Raw genomic sequence first — 20298 nt, 5'->3', positions numbered from 1 at the left:
TTAAATTTGCTGAATAAAATTTAGTCTCCAAAAGCTAGATAGGGTAAAAAGGCTTTGACTACTCCCTATTTGGGAGTAAAAGGAGTTAACTTATTTATTATAAAAAAGCTAACGGCTATATTTATCATAAATATACGCAAAAAACGCGATCCTTGTTTTCTGCAAACAAAAAATGTTCAGTCTTATTGAAGACAATTATAATCACATTTCTGGTCCATTTTACTCCTGTATTGTTTGTCACTGCACATGTGGAAAGCCTTTTCGCATAAAAAAGTTGCGACAAAGCATAAGGATCTTTATTGCATGATCAGACACTTCAGGATATTCACTATAAATTGAAGAAAAAACCAAGTAGTCTTTTCTGTTGATACTTAAAGTCGAATCTGTAGATACTGTTCCCTCTTGGACTGAGGAATTTACTTTAATCAAATCTATTTATAATCTACTCGTACGATTCTTTGCACTGAAAAATATTCTCCAATAGTCTTTTGCAGATTCAAATCTATTATACTATATTCTTGATCAATTTTATGAACACTATCATTTTGTATCAAAAAGTCACTTAATTTTCAAAACACTATTTTGAATGTATGTAATCCATAAATCAAATTTCAGAATCCACGCATTTATTTAAAGTTCCTTGGAGGGAACTATTTACTTCATTTAAAATCCACCTGCTAGGTATACCATAATCTGAATGTAAGCAATAATCATTTCAATCGAGATAAATGATAATTTCAGTTCAAAACGTACTCAAATTTTCCCTGTGGATAGCCCTACGTGCAGAGATATAGCGTATCTCTGCACGTAGGGCAATGTTTTGCCCAAACCAGAAAGCTCCTGGCAAAGTAAGGAGAATAATCTTGAATTTAGCTCGATTTTATCAACTCGAAGGATTTTTCACATCTGGATGATGTGAAAAAGTGCATTAGAACAATTTTTTCTACCTCAAAACAAATCTTAACTGCTTCATACAATTAAGAAATTTAGCAAAAGAACAGGGAATGCGCCGGTATACAAGCGTCATCTAACAATCCAAAATGAGAATTAAATGTGCAGACGCCTCAAGTTACATGAAGCAACAAAAAAATATTTCCGAATTCAAATTAATCCCATGGAACCCCTGGATTTTCACAAACCCCTGAAGTTCGAGAAACAGTCTGAATACCGCTGCCCTATACTAATATTAGCCAATATTTACATAATACCTCTCCTTAAACTGATTCAGACACTAACCACTACTTATGTCAACTCATTCAAGTACTCTCTCCAAGCATCAAACTGCTGGTGTACCCTCAAATAAGGTAGTGGATTATATACTATAGTACACTCTACGTCAACTAGCATTGCATGCAAGAAGAATCTGAAATCTTCAGACAGCACATAATACATGCAAATTTAGATATTGTATTAAAATTCAGATTTCGCTGGCAAGGACAGGCATCTTGTACACATTTATCTAGATATTATATTCAAAACGTTTGAACAGACTGATTTCAAATCCAGTATGATTGAGCGATTTTTAACCAGACTGGAAATGTAGTTGTAAGAAAAATTACAATGCAGTATTAAAATAAAGTTTATAACTGTAGACAATTAAGAAAAAATAAAATGATTAGCAGTATTTAAATGTCTATACCCACAATCATTGATCATTTTGAATGCAGAGTTCAAGATTGCACAATACATTAGTTTTTTTGTACTTTATGGTTTACTGGCAGTTCTTAATTTGTCTTCGAAGTGCTTTCAAATGGTACCCGATGGCTGAGTGGTTAACAGATGTTCGAATCCCGATGGGCATGAATGTTTTGGTTTAAGTGGAATTACATTAACAGATTAGACAGTACTGTTAATGAAGGAGTTCTCGAGAGTGTGGTTCCAAGATAATGTAAAACTGATTAAAATATCTTAGCCTACTCACTGTCGTTTTGACAGTGAGTAGGCCAAGTAGAAATTTCGTTCCTAAAGATGGACTTGGCTAAAAATTGCCGATATTGGATAAGTATATTTCAGAACAGTTCTGTAATGCTCGAAGCATAATATTGTATTCATGAACCATTTTCCTAACAAATATTCCAGTCTTCAGAGCAGCAAAAAACAAATGTCGGGATACTACAGTAGATAGTACTGCCACTCATGTTGCGTAGACGAAGTTAGAATAGTGTGGAATTCGTTCAGAGCAGGAGTTCTGAAGTTAAAATGAGATTCGAATGTTATGAGAATCCACCATGCTATGAGATGAAGTTATATAGCTTGAGGAGCATGCTACACACTCCGCCAATTACTTTTAGTTCTTAAATGGAGCTTTATTAAAAAGCTCCATTAAACTGACAACCGGACGCAAACAAGATTACGAAGCACCATGATAGGAGACTGCGTTGTAGTTTCTAGCAGAATCGTGAAGCAGCGATCGTTATTTAGCCGTACGGAGCTAGGTCAGAACTAACCGATGTAAAATTTCTCGAAATCGCTAGAGGAATAAACCCCTGAAGTTAACTACCTCGTGAGACACCGATGGAAAAGTTCTACACCAAAATCAGGTTTACATATTAGAACATACGTGAAAGTAAAATACCGGTGAAAAAGAATTAATGTATTTTTTTTTTATTTGGGTGGTGCGCATGTCCTTGTTAAGAATGCAATAAAAAATTGTGTTCTTAACAAGATTACCGCATAATGGGTTCTTTACTTTTAGAGTAGTGAATGAGTGGAATGCGCTCCCTGAGTCTGTGGTGGATGCTGTGACAGTGAATGAGTTTAAGGCGAGGTATGATAGATACTGTATGAATGTCAAATAGTTGTGATGAATATGATTTGGGGCCTCCCTCGATGAGTCTGACTCCCTGGAGTTGCCCGTAATAATAATAATAATAATAATAATAATAATAATGTCAAGCATTCATTTTTAATTTTGCGAAAAAGCTACTTCAATTCCGAACCTTTTAACGTCCCATCCGGATATCACAGATAAAGTAATAAAGCGATTTTTGGAATATTCGTATTAATGCCACGTGTGGCCAACTGATTGATGGTGTAAATGGTATGAAGGTCCAGTGATCTTTTACTTAATCGTTTCGAAAGAATACCAAATTAGTTCACCTTGCTAATTCCGAACTTTGTTGGAATTAGCAAGGCTAACTAATTTGAAAAATGCTTTCAAAAAACTCATTTCCGCTGCAAGAGACGGTATAGTTCGCCCACCGATCCTTCGACATTTCTGCGCATGTCAGAAAAAGGAGAATCCATTTCGATAATAGGGTAATCAGTCCGTATTGTGGACTGAGTTTATTATTACAGGTCGGAAAATTAACTTTTTATGATTATTGTAGTTAACTACGTTGCTTGTATAACAGTTGGAAAATTTCACCTATAAAACGTGATTGCGCGTTTGCGACCAATCATACGTCCTTCATTTCTTTCTCCCCTTCAGCATGAATGGGCTATTCTTGGCAATACCCACGCAGAGACCTACAAACGGTGGGCGAACTATAGTGCTGTACTTTACTGAACAATCGCGACATGCAACTGCGAGTAGGCTTTGTGACCGTGAACGGATGCACACTTTGAATTTGCTCTGATAATTAGTTTTGATGAAAATTTGGTACTAAGCGAAATGTATTATTTCCCATGACCGAATTTAAATATCGGAATTTGCATCAAAGGGAACACATTGGGTCGTGACAATAAGAATCGGTTTTGATTTCGATTATGGTATAAGAATCAAATACTAGTTCGTGGAATTTTCTGCTAAGTGCCATGAACTACCCTTTCTCAAAGGGTAATCAAAATGCATCGCATATTACGCCGTTGCATTAAACAGCGTAAATCATGAGTTTTAAGCAATAAAGTGCTCTGCCGTTTTTCTTGCGTTCTCCAACTGAGTCACTTTATTGCTCTTCCCACCCACCTCACCCCGCCGCCGAAAACCTGACAGAAGGAATAGAATATAATACACTAAATCAAGTCGGTGTTTGCTGAAGCCTTCATCTGCCATAAAAGGGCATGTTCGTGTATTGCGACTGGAATTGAACCCATTTACAACTGAAGGACCAACACTGCAACTCATGTACGGAGGTTCCTAAATTTTTACTGAGATGAACGAATTAGTTATACATTCCTACTACAGAAAATGTCAGAATAGTTACTAAAAGCACCTTATAAAAGAACTTGGGACAGCACGAATAAGTTTGACTCAAGATTACTCGAAAGAGCGTAGCGTGTAAATTAAAATGCTCTAGCATCATACAATGGAAGAAAAATTTGCAACCTCTCGTAATTGATATTTTAAATGGAGAAAAAATAAATAGTTTTTTTCCATCGTAACATAGAAATTAAGACTAGCTCTTTCAATCAAAAGGGGAGGAACGGTCGCCGATAGTTTAAAAAAAAAAAAATAATTGCAACATCAGCGTTCCTACGCTTAAGGATGTGTATTATTCAATTAGCTTTACGGATTGCCAGAAATGCATTCATTTAGCTTGAGTAACCGAATACAAGTTTCTACATGTACACTGAAAGTAGTCACCACGTTGAATATTACACGCTCATCGATAATTAGTGGAATATATTTTTGTAAGGGTAATTAAGTTAATTCACCCCGAGTCAAAAACTAAAGGAGGAGTGGGTGAAAGTTTACACTATTAACAATGGTAACAGTCAAAATATCCCTCAACGCTAAATATTATGGGGAAGAGTGTCATTAACCGTGACGGAATAAACTGCTAAATTAGTTTAATATTAATTTAATGGTTAAAAGCACCGTAAGTTCTGTAGTTCATGGTTTATTAAAAGACAGGCAAGTTTGACGTATTTCAAGACGGCTGTTTATTTTGATGTTATGCGGGAATGAGAACAAATTTCACCCTGAAATAATTTGTTGCGACCAACCGACTAAAATTTAGTGCAAAAGAAATTGACACAAACAACTAATAGAAACCAAAGCTTTGCAGTTCCTTCTAAACTCGCACCGTCTACATAAAATATTTCAGACACATATTAAACTGAATCCAATAACAGCCAATTTCAGTGAAAGTATATTTAAATCAAAGTACTCACCATAACAAAAATAATCCAACAAAAGCAAGAAAAAAAAATGTTCTGCCAGTTATGCAATAAAACCAACCACCACAGCAGACTATTAAATTAACCCTAACCTCGTTTTTATAGAAAGTTTTACTTGATAAACCCTAGTGGAAAATCTCAGAAACCAAAATAATATATATATATATAATTAAAACAAAAAAAAACACTGCGTGGTTGGTGTAGTGCAAAGGAAGGATTGCATAGAATGAAGTGGCTTGAGTAATGGGACTGCACACAGAGATCATGTAACAACAGTGGCGTAGCTAGGGGGGGGGGGGTTGCGGAGGTGGAGATCCGCCCCGGGCGACACTTTGAACCTTTTTGAACTTTTTGTAGTTAATTCTAAAATACAGTCTCGAGAACTCAGTTCCAAATATTGTAATGCTATGCGAATTTTACTCACAATTGCTCTAAGCGTTGCTAGTTGTGAGAGGAGTTTTTCTAAATAAAATTTAATTGAGAATTTGGAACTACATTACTATGAAATAGACTTCGCCAATGACATCGACGATTTTGCTAACAGAAAAGCAAGAAAAATAACATTTTAGAATGTTGAAATTAAAGTTTTACTTCAAAACTAAACAGACTTTTTGTAGTATTTTTGGTGTATTGAGAGGGGCGGCAAACTCAGGGACTGCCCCGGGAGACAACAACTCTAGCTACGCGCCACTGTGTAACAATAATAATAAATGAAATCAACACACACACACACACACACACACACACACACACACACACACACACACACACACACACACACACACACACACACACACACACACACACACACACACACACACACACACACACACACACACACACACACACACACACAAAGCTCTGGTCATAGTTACTTAACTACCATGTCTCGAGCTCCAACAGATAAACTGGTTCTGGAAGTGGAGATGCTGCTTAGTTAGTTATTCGTATTGGATGCTTATTATTGCATGTCGTATGGTCACTCTCTTAACTCATAAAATTTTGAGTTAAGAAGAGTCCAAAGATTCGTCATGGGATGGCACTTACTCTATTTCACTGTATCCAGCACTTAATTCACCAACTATACACAACGTTACTACTCACTGTTCTCCAGGATGAAATGTCTGTATATATGAGATGAAATGTCTGTATGTGAGATGAAAAACACGAGTTTAAAGGAAAAAAAAGCCCTGATACATCCGTACGAGATCGGATAACTGACCTTCAGTTGAAAAAGTCCATATAAAGATTGCTCTCATCACGACGAGAATGAACTCATCTCTTTTTCAATTGAAGGGAACAATGCACCATAGTTCTAATTGCTACAGAAGTGCTTGATTGGCACAGTTGTTAAAGATCTTTAAAACGCTTTTCTTTTCTTTTCTTTACGGAACTACTTAAAGAGAGGATATAATGTGCCTAGTTCATTCCTTCCTAAATACTTGGACTAATCGGAGATTGTCTTGTAAACAGCACAATACAAACGATCATTTGGTTTGATATGAAAGACGGTCAATCTTGAATAGTATCACTACAGTTTCCTTTCCTTGAAGTTTCCTTCAAGAATTAATCAAGAACTAAAAAGAATTAGTCATTCACAAGAGGTAATCTCACAGCATTCCCAAATGTAAGTCGGATGAAATAAAAAGTTAAATAAATAAAAAAATACTAAAAAAATTACTAAAATCAAGTCACCAGGTATGTATTAATTCCCTTCTCTCTTAATGATTAGCTTATGAGAGAAATTAGCCAATCCAGCCAAAAGCATTTTTGGAGAGGTCTTTGTTCTGACAAGAAAAGTAATTAGGAGAAAATAATTTTAGTCAAACGCAAACAGCATAAAGAAATTAATCAGGATATTAAGAGTAATTTTGTATAGTTATAACTGTGTCTGGGAAAATTCGCTTTAAAAAAATAGTGGAAGCTAAACCTACTATATGAGTTTCATTTTATTTATATGCTCTTTTAAAGAGCACTTAATCCCTTTACATTCTTTTTTCTATGTTTACATCAACCCCAAACACCAGAGGTCTCAAGATTTATGACTGAACAATGTCATGTGCGGACAAATAATCAGAGAGAAAACAGGAATGTATTAATGTGTTTATTGAAGAGTTGGAAGTTGTATGAGTCATAGAGATTTGATATACCACTATTCCAAAGGACAGAGGTATATCAAATGAAGAAAGAGAATTAGAAAATGATTTCGTGAGTCTAGAACTGATTTGGCATATGGATGTTAACAAGCAGCTACCAGGTCACATGATTAGTGGAAAGTAGCGACTAGTTCAGTAGAGCTTAGCGTCTATGGGGAAAGAAACTATTGGAGAAAGTTATTGCTAGGGGGATCATCTATTAAGCGACTAGTTTCCCCTCTGGATAATATTTAGCATTTAAGAGGGGAGAGGTTTTTGAAATAACACTCCAGATATGAGAGCAATATTCTAAGGTGGAGATACTTGCGATTCATAGAGTGCTAGGCTTTGGGCAAAAGTGAAGTATTTAATCGAATTTAAAAAATACCAACTTTTTGGAGGCTGAAGAGACAATGTACGTAATGTATTTATGACAGGATAGCCTGGATGCAAAAGTAAGTCTACCCAAGAGGAGAAAAATTATTTTTGATGATGAGCAGAGTGTTATTAAAACTGCATTTCTTCTGGGAAAGAAGACATGAGTGTTATGCCTTTTTCTTGACTACTAGTATTAATAAATTAAAGACTTAATTCTGTATGTTAGTCAAGTAAAGATTCATTTAATATACAACGTTTCACTGACTGATATCTGTCAGCATTTTCAAAGGAATACACTGGTAAGCAATAGAAAGTAACAAAAACTAGGAAGCTAACCGACAATTCTAAAAATTATATAAAGTTATATAAAGTCCATTTTTGGAACAGTAGTTGGTTTCAAGACAAAATGGAATCCTTTTTTGAGAAAAGAAATTTCTGGTTTTGTTAAGATGTGATTAGATTGGTTCACAATGACTTGATTGTCTGGTAGGGAAGGTTTGGAGTTTATGTGATTATCATATAGTGCGTTAAATTTTTTAATTTGTGTCTTTTTACTTTGATTGAAAGTTTTTGTATAACATTTTTGGATCATGTTGTCCAAAAGTTGCCAAGTTTCTTCATCTAGGATATTAGAAATGTCTGTGAATAAGTCATAGCATTAGGAGTCTATTTGGTTGAGTATGAATCTCGAATGACAAATTCTTTCCCTAAGTAGAGCGAATGTTGTATTGAGGTAAATGATATTAGCTTTTTTTGACTTAAAAAGTTGTTTTTGGCGAAGAAATTTTGGTATAACGTTGTTGTCGCAACACCTTTTCAAGATTGTCAAATGGTTCGAATACCAAGCATTTCTACATTTTAAACTTTCAAGATTGCGTACATTTCGTTTTGTGATTTCATCGATTCTATTCATATTATGACCTTTTTTCTTGACTATTAGTATTAATAAATTAAAGACTTAATTCTGTATGTTAGTCAAGTAAATATTAGTTTAATATCCAACGTTTCACTGACTGTTATCGGTCAGCATTTTCAAAGGAATACACTGGTAAGCAATAGAAAATAACAAAAACTAGGAAACTAACCGACAATTCTAAAAATTGTATAAAGTTATCACTGTGCGTGATACAATGATATAATATGCGAGTCGCAAGCTCAACGTTTTATTTGTTGAGATATTTAATGTAACTTTCATGAAAGTTCATTTCTTTTTGGTTAAATGATCTGATTAGAGTTTTCCATATATCTGGTAAGATTAGGCCTTGATTCTATTGCTTACCAGTGTATTCCTTTGAAAATGCTGACAGATATCAATCAGTGAAACGTTGTATATTAAACTAATATTTACTTGACTAACATACAGAAATAAGTCTTTAATTTATTAAGATATGAGTGTGTTTGATAGATTTCAAATTTACTAAACTATCTTCATACCGCTTGAGAAATGCTAGAAGATTGGTGTTTGAGCTATTGATCATAGAAGATCTTAAGCCTGCGTCATATTAGCACAATGATCTGTGAATGAAGAAGCGGAATGCATTGTGCTGTTATTAATAAAGCTCCGAATAGGACTGGACGTTAGTCTTAGTGGGAAAAGATCATTGATATATATAGGAGAATGAGTGTCAAGTACAGAGTCATGGATACACTATGGCATTGGTATAAATATAGGATAAGAGGGAAAGATTTACCATAGAATACAGAGAACGACTAGAGAAGAAGCTGGTACTCTACTGGCATTTGGAAATATCAAGGACCACGTGAGATTCTTCATATATCTAAGTGACCTCTGTTCAAATGTCGGTAAAGTTAGTGATGAAGTCTGCTGTAGAATAGAAATGACAGAATCTATTTAGTGATTACCAATTTATTGAGGTAATGAGGAATTTGGTGGCCTATCATCTCTATCAATTTTGAGAATATTAAGGAGAGGAGAGTGGGCGATAGTTGGATGGCTGGCTATTTATCTCTCTCTCTCTCTCTCTCTCTCTCTCTCTCTCTCTCTTTTTAGAGGCAAGATTGGATAAAAACTTGCCTTCTTGATGTTGGATAGATGACAGATGTTCAAGAAAGCTTGTAAAGGTAGTGCAGCATGGGTGTCAATTGTGGAACACAATTTATGAGTGCAAGTGTAGGGATACCATCTAGCTGGAGGATTTATTGGTGTCAAAGCTATTGTGTCGTAAGATCAGAGGAGGCATAGTAAGGCTGGTTTATAGAATTGTAGTAGGGAGATTGCCTTAGTTGGTAAAATAAGTTGGCGAAATAATCCTCAAAACAAGAGTTGGACAAGACCGATGCCCAGAGTTTGACCTTATATTTGGAAGATGTCATTGTTCCAGCAGGATAAGAGAGAGAGAGAGAGAGAGAGAGAGAGAGAGAGAGAAGCAGCAGCAATAGGACAGAAGTTTTGTTCAATAGGCTTCACTATCATGCGAGTGGAAGGCAAACTGCAGAGTTGTAGTGTAGGTGTTTTCCCTCGATGAGTCTTCGGACTCCTTAGAGGTGTCACTAAATAATAAAAAATAAAAACTTAGTTGGCTTGGCCCTTTAGAAGATATCAATCGATTTCCTGGTGATTGTTTTGCAGTTGTTATGGGCTGTATTGTAAGCTGTGAGAGGCTGAAGTCTTTAGGTTGAGCCATTGAGCGTATGTTGCATTTTCAACTTAGACTGTTTTGACTGTGAAAACTAAGTCTTAAATAAAAGGATTAGAGATTTTGAGTGGGACGGGGAATAAAGGCACTCATCTCAGTAAGAATTATTTTAGTTATTAGGTTACAGCACGGCCTACTTTCAACGAAACATTTCTTCCCAAAACGTCTCACTGAATTTTAGCCTGTCTTAGTGGTCATATTATTTATTCAAAACTTTCTGCATATCACAAAGCTTCATCCTATGGTTACGATTCAGTTCGTGATAGAATACTTTATGAACCAAAGCATATAGAGATAGAAAATAGTTAATGACCGTCCTCTTGTAGAAAGTAAGTATTGTATGGAGGACAAGTTTAAGAAAATAAGAGTAACCAAAAGTATAAAAGGCATCAATGCGCTGTTCTTGGCGTTCAGTTTCGTGTTAATAACATTAAGGGCGATCAAAAAAATGGAGATAAAGGGTGAAAACCCGGATTTCTAATAATGTCAAGCTGAAAGGGATAGTAACTAACGATTCTGTCATGTTGGTATTAGCAAATAAATGAGATACCAGTGAATATTGTAAACTTAGGTATGCATCTTGGATTGAAAAAATCGCAAACTGCATATTATACTGTATTTTACTACTGTAATTCACCGCAAGAGGATAATGCAACTGGAGGAGTCGAAAGACATTGTAAACAGAGTTAAAGTTTAGTCGTCAAAGAGAAAACAGTAAACACGACTAAGAATATTACTTATTACTGTAACAGGGGAAGACAGAGACTCATGGATAAAAAATAAGTCATTTCTACTGTTTTATAAGCTTTATTTCGATCACCATCGGATTTCTGTATATTCATAAGTGGTGACCGAGATGACATAAGAACTGCAGAACGTTAAATTAAAAGAATGAGAGAAACGGTTTACAAAATACATGTAAAAGAAGATATATAACAGAAATATGGGTTCGAAGAGAGATATTTTACAGGATCTCTCTCTCTCTCTCTCTCTAACACACACACACACACACACACACACACACACACACACACACACACACACACACACACACACACACACACACACACACACACACACACACACACACACACACACACACACACACACACACACACACACACACACACACACACACACACACACACACACACACACACATGAAAAGTACAGTTTTTATGATGAAATAGTATAATATTCCTTAAAAATAATCCTTAAAAAGATACAAGATGCAAAGCAAATCCAAATAAAATCCTTAGGCAGAACAGGTTGCCACATTAGAAGGAACACTAACGTGCTTTAATGAAACAGCATACTAATCCACATGAACGCAGACCACCAAGCAGATCTAATCATCCTGAATATGCGAGAGCCGCCACAATCTAAACTCGATAACCGAATAGAACAAGAGACTGGCTGAAGATAAGAACTATCCATTTTCCATATCAACAGCAGGAGCATTAAAAATATACTGACTTACCCTCCAAGCTTATTTGAAAGTAGATATAGACAATATAAGTATTTTATTGTTAATAGAAGCATCCACAACAAACGAAGAAGAAACTAGTTACCAAATGCTAAACTTTCAATAACACAAAAGAGACGGTGAAATAATGATCAGCAAGCAAAAATTAGAATTAAAATAAATAGACTATAAATTAGAATATACGGAAAATATATGCATCGAAGTAAAAAAATGACAAACAAGAGATCTTGATATTATTATTATTATTATTATTATTATTATTATTATTATTATTATTATTATTATTATTATTATTATTACGGGCAACTCCAGGAGTCCTTAGACTCATCGAGGGAGGCCCCAAATCATGTTCATCACAACTATTCGACATTCACAAAGTATCTATCATACCTTGCCTTAAATTCATTCACTGTCACAGCACCCACTACAGACTCTGGCAGCTTATTCCACTCATTCAGCACTCTAAAAGTAAAGAACCCAGCTCTAACACCCTTACTAACCACACTCTTTCCCAGCTTCCATGGATGTCCCCTAGTCCTTCCACCACCAGCTCTGTTCTCAAAAATATCTTCTGAATCAATCTTATAGAAATACTTCAGTAATTTGAATGTCTCAATCATATCTTCCCTCCTCCACCTATCAACCAATTTCTGCAACTCACAAATACTCAACCTGTTCTCATAAGGTTCATTCCACAGACCTGCTGTCATCTTGGTCACTCGCCTCTGGATCCTCTCAACCTCCTCCCCATCAAGAAGAAACCTAGGTGACCAAATCTGGGCACAGTAGTCGAGATGGGGTCTTATCAAAGCTCGATACAGAGGAACAATAACATGCTTGTCTCTGCTCGTCAAAGTATTCTTCAGCAACCAAGTGATTTGATGAGTTGATTTGGCCACTTTTGCAATGTTCCCCCTAAACTTCAACTCGTTATCCACTAACATGTAGTAAACTGCTGCTAATCTTTTCACACCAAAATATATAACTTCACATTTTGCCACATTAAATTGACATCTATTCTCCTTAGCCCAGACCTCCAATCTATCCAAATCATCCTGCAAAATTTTGACATCATCTGCATTCACTATTGCCTTACCCAACTTTGCACCATCCGCGAACAAATGAACTGTTACTCCCAGATCCTTTCCTATATCATTAATGAACAAATTAAAGAGCAGTGGTCCAAGAACAGATCTATGTGGCACACCACTAGTCACAGGACGTCTTTTGGACTCTACTCCTGAATAAACCACTCTCTGATATCTCTCCATCAACCACTCTCCTATCCACTTCACCAATCCTATATCCATCCCCATATGCTGCATTTTACTGATTAGAATAACATGTGGTATCCTGTCAAATGCCTTAGCAAGGTCCAGTAGAATCACAGTAGAACTGGATAAGGGTAAACCCATTACCCTTATCCAGTTCAGCCGTCACTGTGTTATAATACGTGAGCAAGTTACTGAGGGATGACCTACCCTTCACAAAACCATGCTGGCCTCGATACAGTATCCCATTTTCATCTATCCAATCTTGTATTTTCCTCTTGATTATTTTCTCCAAGACCTCGATAACGATTCCTGTTATGCTGATTGGCCGGTAATTTTCGACAGCAGCATTGGAACCACTTTTATGCAGCAGAACTATTTCCCTCTCTTTCCACCCCCTTGGGACTGACTCAGACCCTAGGTTCAAATTAAACAAAATGGTCAAGGGCACTGACAATTCTTTAGCCGCTTCACGTACGACACGAGCTGGTATACCATCCAATCCCACAGATGTATTGACATTGAAGTTCTGTAATAGACTATTTACCTCTCCTTCATTCATCACAATTACAGTATAAGCTGTTGTTCTTCCATTCCTGCAATGTCACCACCTGGATGATATACTCTTGCAAAGTGCTCACTCAGTAATTCCACTATATCTGCTGATTCGGTTACCTTCCTATCCTCAGCATTTTTTAAAATCATTCTGCCATGAACATTTTTCCTTTTACTTGCAACATATTGAAAAAACTGTTTGGGATTCTCTTTAGCCTGCATGGCCAATATTAATTGATAATCCGCTTTTGCTTTTCTTACCACCCTTGTTACCTCTCTGGCCTGAGCTTTATACTGTTCCTGCACCTGCAGGTCACCTTTCTCCTTAAATTTCCTCCACAATTGTTTCTTTTTTTTTTATGCAGCTCATGCTTAATGGTGTTATTCATCCATTTAACCCCTACTTGATTTATTAATCGGACTCTTGGTATACAGTCAACCAATGCCTCCTGCAAACACTTCTTAACCACCTCCCATGCACTATCAACATCCAGCCCTTGCAGCAGATTTACATGCCATGGCACTGAGCAAAGCACACTCCTAAGCTTGTCATACTTACCAGCCCATTATTTTCACATGTACTCTGTCCTAATTGTAAATTCCACTCCTTTAGCCACCTCCCAAGTCATGACCTTATGATCACTCTTACCAATTGGTGACAACATGGTCATGTTCGTTACAGCCACATTCTCAGATGCGATTACTAGGTCAAGCACTCTCTTCCCCCTAGTATTTTCCATTACATGCTCTCGCAGATAGTTGTCCCTTAATAACCGCATAAAATCCAATTCCTTCCTCCCATGTGCCCTCTCCTCCTTCCAGTCAATGTTACCACAATTGAAATCCCCCATAATAATTACCCTCCTTCCACTCATTTCTTCTATTTGCCTATGCATACATTCCCCACCATCTATTCCATCACCTGGTCTATAGCAGCACCCAATTGAATATTTTGTTCTGATAGCCTCTATCTCACACCAAATAGCCTCAAATGTGCTCTTTTCTCTATCCTGCAGTTCAACTTCTATACTCCTTGGCTATATTAAATACTATATACAGACCACACAATTTAAACACCATAAAATTTCTTGAAGAATTCAACAGGTAGTTTTCTACTACTACAAAAAAAAAGAAGGCGCATCAGAATACCTGATAATAAGTGATAAATATAAATATTATGAACTCAATTAACAACACAGCACAATACCTAGACCTCCGATCAGCATATAATTTAATCCCATTTATATACAAGAGAACAGATAGTCGAAAACACAATCACTTCATCCTGGCCACATAAACATACAAGTCCAAATAAAATTCCCCAAACAACTATATCTCCAAACAGCTAAATGCAACCGTCATTACATGGAAACCGGACTATTATATCATTACATACTAATCCAGAAGCGTTAAAACTCTCTGAAACTACAAATCGAGCAAGTTCTCCTTTACTTCGAACGTACATATATTCGAGGTAGACAGCTCAGGAACGGCACTTACAGACAACCTCTATTCAATATTTCTACTTGGAACCATAGACACTCTGCAGCCAACTGTATAGCTAGAACTACAAATTGTATCGAAGGATGGTACTATGGACTTCAGTCTCTCTTTCAGTGTACCCATCCAACTGTTTCGAAATTTTTGGATAACATTGTTAAAGAATTATCTTTACAACATACAAACTATTTGCGGCATTTAACTGGTCAACGAAACCCAGGACGTCTTAGGTACATTTCATTAAAACAACGTATTTCAAATATTGTACAAAATTATGACTCTAATAGACGATTGGAATTTTTACATTGTATAGCTTATATGACTTAGTGTTTGTTTTTTATTATTTTTTAAAATAAAAGTAATTTTTGCAATATTAAGAAAGATTATGCGTTTAATTTGACAACAAAATACCAATAATATTTTAATCGAATTAAAGTCAACAGTTAGGTCTTATAAAGTATTACAAAATTACAAAATTCTTAGTGTATTTTTATCTATATGTAATTTCATCCTTGTGTAATTTCTTCCCTGTGTAATTTTGTCCCTGTGTAATTTCTTCCCTGTGTAATTTCATTCTCGTGTAATTTTGGCTGTGTAATTTTATCGCGTGTAATTTTGTCCCGTGTAATTTTGTCCTGACACGATTTAATAAAATATATAACAAAGCAAAAAACAAAAATAAAAACCAGACAGAATCTATGGATAACAGAACACATATTAATATCTAGATATACAAAGAAAATATACCATGAGAATAACTTCAGAGATCTCCTAACCTAACCCTTATTTATATAATCCTTTATATAACCCTTAGTATTTCAAGCTGAATATGAGAAAACAGAATAGTCTTACAACATTATCAGAACCACAAAAATACTCTATTGTAAAAACAAATTTATAACAGTGTAGCTCAGTGGAAGTGGCGCTTGCATCTTCTGCTCTAGGACGCCCAAAGATAGACTTTAGTTGAAGTCTAGTCGACGATTGTAGGAACTTTTTCTAAGCCAATAATTCCCGGATTAGTCGATCTCTATCATGGGCAAGCAGATTTTCTCCCAGAAACTCGGATTTTTCATCCTGTAAACTCAAGAAAATCGACCGTAGAACTCATATTAATTCAGACAGTAATATAGGGTTAGGTACCAAGAGATGGCAGCATTTTCTTGCCGGTTTCTTCATCGGTGGCGAAATATAATTAGTGATAGTGACGGGCCAGCTATCTTTGATTGGGATGGATAAGGAAGTGAAACGTGTTAGCTTTTTTTTTTTTTTACAATCATATATATATATATATATATATTGATTGTTAAAATATTTTGTCATGTTGTACCATCATTTTTTATTTTGGTTTTATAAAGTATTACAAAATTCTTAGTGTATTTTTATCTACATGTAATTTCATCCTTGTGTAATTTCTTCCCTGTGTAATTCTGTCTCTGTAATTTTTGTGTAATTTTTGTGTAATAACGCGTGTAATTTTACAAGTGTTCTCTGCCAGGTTGGCGGGAAAACGACCCAGAGGAAGACCAAGATATAGGTGGATTGATACGGTACAAAGTGCCTTAGACGATAGAAATATAAGATCTGATAATGTTGGAGTCTTGACAAGTAACAGACCGATTTGGAGGAAAACTGTAGATAGGAAGTTAGTAATGATGTAATTTTGTCATGTAGTACTGTCATATCCTGTACACCCCTTGAGGGTACATAGCAGGAATTTGATGATGATGATGATGATGATTGTTAAAATATTTATACATACAATAAACATCTTGTGTGACATTGCACCTTATAATTTTACAGAGTTCAGCACTAAGTGCTGCAATTCCTACATTGGATTTCAATTAAAATTTTTGATAATACTTTTTTGCCTTTATATTATGTATTTACAACACATGTTCTTCTAATATTAACAATGAAAATTATACAGAATTTTTGTATAATTTTTTATTTATTTATTTTATTATTATTATTTTTTTTAAAGTTTGAGAAAGAGTGATATACATACAAATTTCTGCATTTGCTTATAAGGATTATTTGTAGATGAGTGAGGCAAGTTAATCCCACCTACTTCGAAGCTTGGGTTAGCTTTTATGAAGAGAGTGGGATTTAGCCTTCACTATTTGTGTTGTTGCTACTGCTTATGTATGGGATGTAGGCATTGAATGCTAGTGATTTGTGACGTGTATATTAGTGTTAATGGTTTCTCAACTTTGTTGGTATATTTTCCAGAGTTCGTTTTTAATGTTCTGTAGTTATCTACGTGTTTTAACTTTCTTGGTAGGTTGTTGAGGTGCGTGGATATCTAATGTGATCTCACAAAAGAACCGTATGAGTTGTTGAAGGGTGTGGGGATGTAAAGAGTTGTTGTAGGTCGTGTTATACGATATGTGTCTCTGTTGTTTCGATAGGTGATGTTGAAGTAATTCCTTGTTAATGTCATGTAGTGTTTCAGGTTTTTAATGCTCAGAATTCTGTGTATCTCCATGTGATTGTCGGATATTGGTTGTTGCGTGTAAGGTGTCCAGATCATTGTTGACACGATTTTCCTGTGTAGTGTTTCTAATTTTGTTCGGTGGCTGTTTGATGTATTTGCATAGACTGTTATTCCATATCTGAATAGGGATTCACAGATACCGTGATATAGGAGTTTTATGTTAGGTGGAATAATGTCTTTAACTTGGAAGAGTTTTGCTGCGATGATCCAGGGTTTGGTGTGTAGGTATTCTATATATGTTTTGTCCATTTAAGGTGGGAATCTATATAGAGACCGAGGAATTTTGCGTGTGTTACAGGTTTGATTTTGGAACATTGGCAGGCATTTTTGTTGTTAATGCAGCGGTATATGTGACAATGTATCTATAGTGATCCAGGGAATATGATTCTTGGGTTGTGTATTATCAACGTCTGTGTTTTGGTGCCGTTGATTACAATTGCGTTTTGGTGGAAGTATGTTGTGATTTCGTTTAGGTCTTGTTGTGCTTTGCAGAGAGCTTTGTTAATGCCTATGTGGGTTGCTAGTAGTGCAGTGTCATCTGCATATTGAAATATTTGACTTCTTATGGATATGTTATGAACATCGTTAATATATATGTTGAATAGAGTGGGTGATAATATGGCACCTTGAGGTACACCGTGTTTTACTTGTATACTCCGACTGTGACATGTACCTATTTTTGAAGGGTAAGCCATATTACTTGAGTTCTGTTTGAGAGGAAGTTCTTGAACCATGTATGCAGTGTTCCTCTTATATCTATTGAGTATAGTTTGGTGAGTAGTATGTCATGTTCAAGTGTGTCAAATGCTTTGGTTAGGTCCAGCAGTATAAGGACGGCGTACTTGTTTTTGTCGAGAGCTTTGTTTATTGTGTCGGCGATGTCTTCTAATAAAGTAATGGTGCTTTTTGTTTTCTGAAAGCCATATTGGTTTTGTGAGATGATGTTGTACTTCTGTAAATAGTTCTGTAGTCTGGTGTGTGTTATTTTTTCTAGAATTTTTGAGATGACTGGTAGTGTAGCAATTCTGAGTTCTGAGTATCGTTTCTTTTGCCGTGTTTGTATATTGGCGTAATTACTGCAGTTTTTAGTTGTTGTGTAATAATGCCTGTGTCGAATATTATGTTCATGAGTTTCAAAAGTATTGGATTTATTTGTTCAAAGTGTGTTATAAGGTCTGTGAGTCTTATTTTGTCTATTCCTGGAGTGGTCTTTGGTTTTAGTTGTAGGATTGCTTCTTTCAGTTCCTGTTTTGTTATGGGTGGAAAATACATCGTTTGTTGTTGACTTTGTGTTTTTTTTTGTTGATCGTCGGTAGTTTGTCTTTTTTGAGTTGTGTGATGTTGTTTGTGAAAGCATGGTTGAATGAGTCTGCTAGTTCCTCTTGATTTGTGTCGTGACCGAAAAGCTTTTTGCAACAAAATCTTGTGCTGAAGTTTCAATTTTTCGGGTTACTAATTCGATGAGTGTAGCCCATGTTTGCTTAATGTTGTAGTTATATTCCATGAATTTTTGGAAGTAGTAGCGTCTTTTTGCCCTACGAATTTTTGTTGTTAGTTTATTTCTTGAATTTTTGTATAAGGTTTGTAAATGTGTGTTACTGGGTGACTTTTTAAGTTTATTCCATAGATTTTCTTTTACAGCAATAGATTTTTACATAGATTTTCTTTTACAGCAATAGATTTTTACATAGATTTTCTTTTACAGCAATAGATTTTTACATAGATTTTCTTTTACAGTATGTTGTAATTTATCCGTGGATTGTTGTCTGTTTGTCGCCTCGTTTGTGTAGGTTTTGTTGCTTTTTTGTATATTTCTGTGAACTTTAGTTGAAAAGTCTCGTATAATGTTACAGGATCGGTTATTTTAAGTAGGGAATTGCAGTCTGTATTTTTTACTTGGTTATCGACAATGCTCTTTAGTATGATCGAGTTTTGTCGACATTTGTGGTGGTGGAAGGCAATTTTTACGTTAATTATTGATGATGTATATGCATGGATGGGAACTCGCATGTTGATATGATCAATGCATGATTGTGTTAGTGAGTTATTGAGTATTTCTTCTCTTGTTGGGGAGTTAATAGTAAGGGTTATGTTGTACTGACTTAGTATATCAAGATAAGGGTTAGTCGTTGAAGAAGCGTGGTCATAAAAGAGTATTTATGTTAATGTCTCCTATTAGGATGAGCTTGTGTGTTGTACGCAGTTCGATGCCGCTTAGCCATGTTTCTAACTCGTGAAGAAAACCGAGTGGATTATTATCTGGGGGTCTGTATATTGTGTTTATTGTGTATTTGATGCTATTGTGGCTATTTGTGAGTTCCAAAATTAATGTTTCCGCATGTTCGAAGTGAGTTTGTTTTTCTGTCGCATTGTATTTTTCTTTGATAAATGCCATAATGCCACCTCCTCTTTTGTTTGGTCTACATAAGTTGTAGGTTTGATAATTATTTATGTTGTATGCGTAAATTTCTGTGTCGATTATTGCAACTTCGATCAGTATTAGCGCATCTATGTTTATCATGGTATAATTGAGCTGTGTTATCAATGTAAGCCAGTGCTTTTTTATACTTATGTTTGTGTGTATGATAGTGAAGTTGGTGTTGGTGGAAATGTTGTCTGACCATTTCTTCAAAGAGTCAAAGACCTCGAAGTTTATGTTGTCTGACTGGATATGTTCGCCTATGTTTGAGAACTCCATTATATAGTTTTTAAATGAGTTCTAATCTTATTCTTAAGGATGTGAAAAGTTAGTGTTTTA

General features: G+C 35.5%; 1 protein-coding gene across 1 annotated transcript in view; it reads right to left on the bottom strand.

The window, feature by feature from the left end:
* The window catches only part of LOC150109866 (uncharacterized), a 185502-nt gene extending 180404 nt beyond the window's left edge, over positions 1-5098 (bottom strand). Inside the window, exon 1 of the mRNA XM_090396404.1 lies at positions 5056-5098. Within this exon, the coding sequence (XP_090252530.1) occupies positions 5056-5058 (3 nt within the window). The 5' untranslated portion in view covers positions 5059-5098. The remainder of the gene's footprint in view (positions 1-5055) is intronic.
* Positions 5099-20298: the final 15200 nt, after the last annotated feature.

The sequence above is a fragment of the Typopeltis vanoorti genome, chromosome 1 (genome assembly GCF_054136105.1).
Source record: "Typopeltis vanoorti isolate ZY-2024b chromosome 1, IOZ_Tvanoo_1.0, whole genome shotgun sequence".
Taxonomy (NCBI): Eukaryota; Metazoa; Arthropoda; class Arachnida; order Uropygi; family Thelyphonidae; genus Typopeltis; species Typopeltis vanoorti.
Note: the sequence above shows the minus strand (reverse complement) of the source record. Positions and strands in the feature narration are given on the sequence as shown.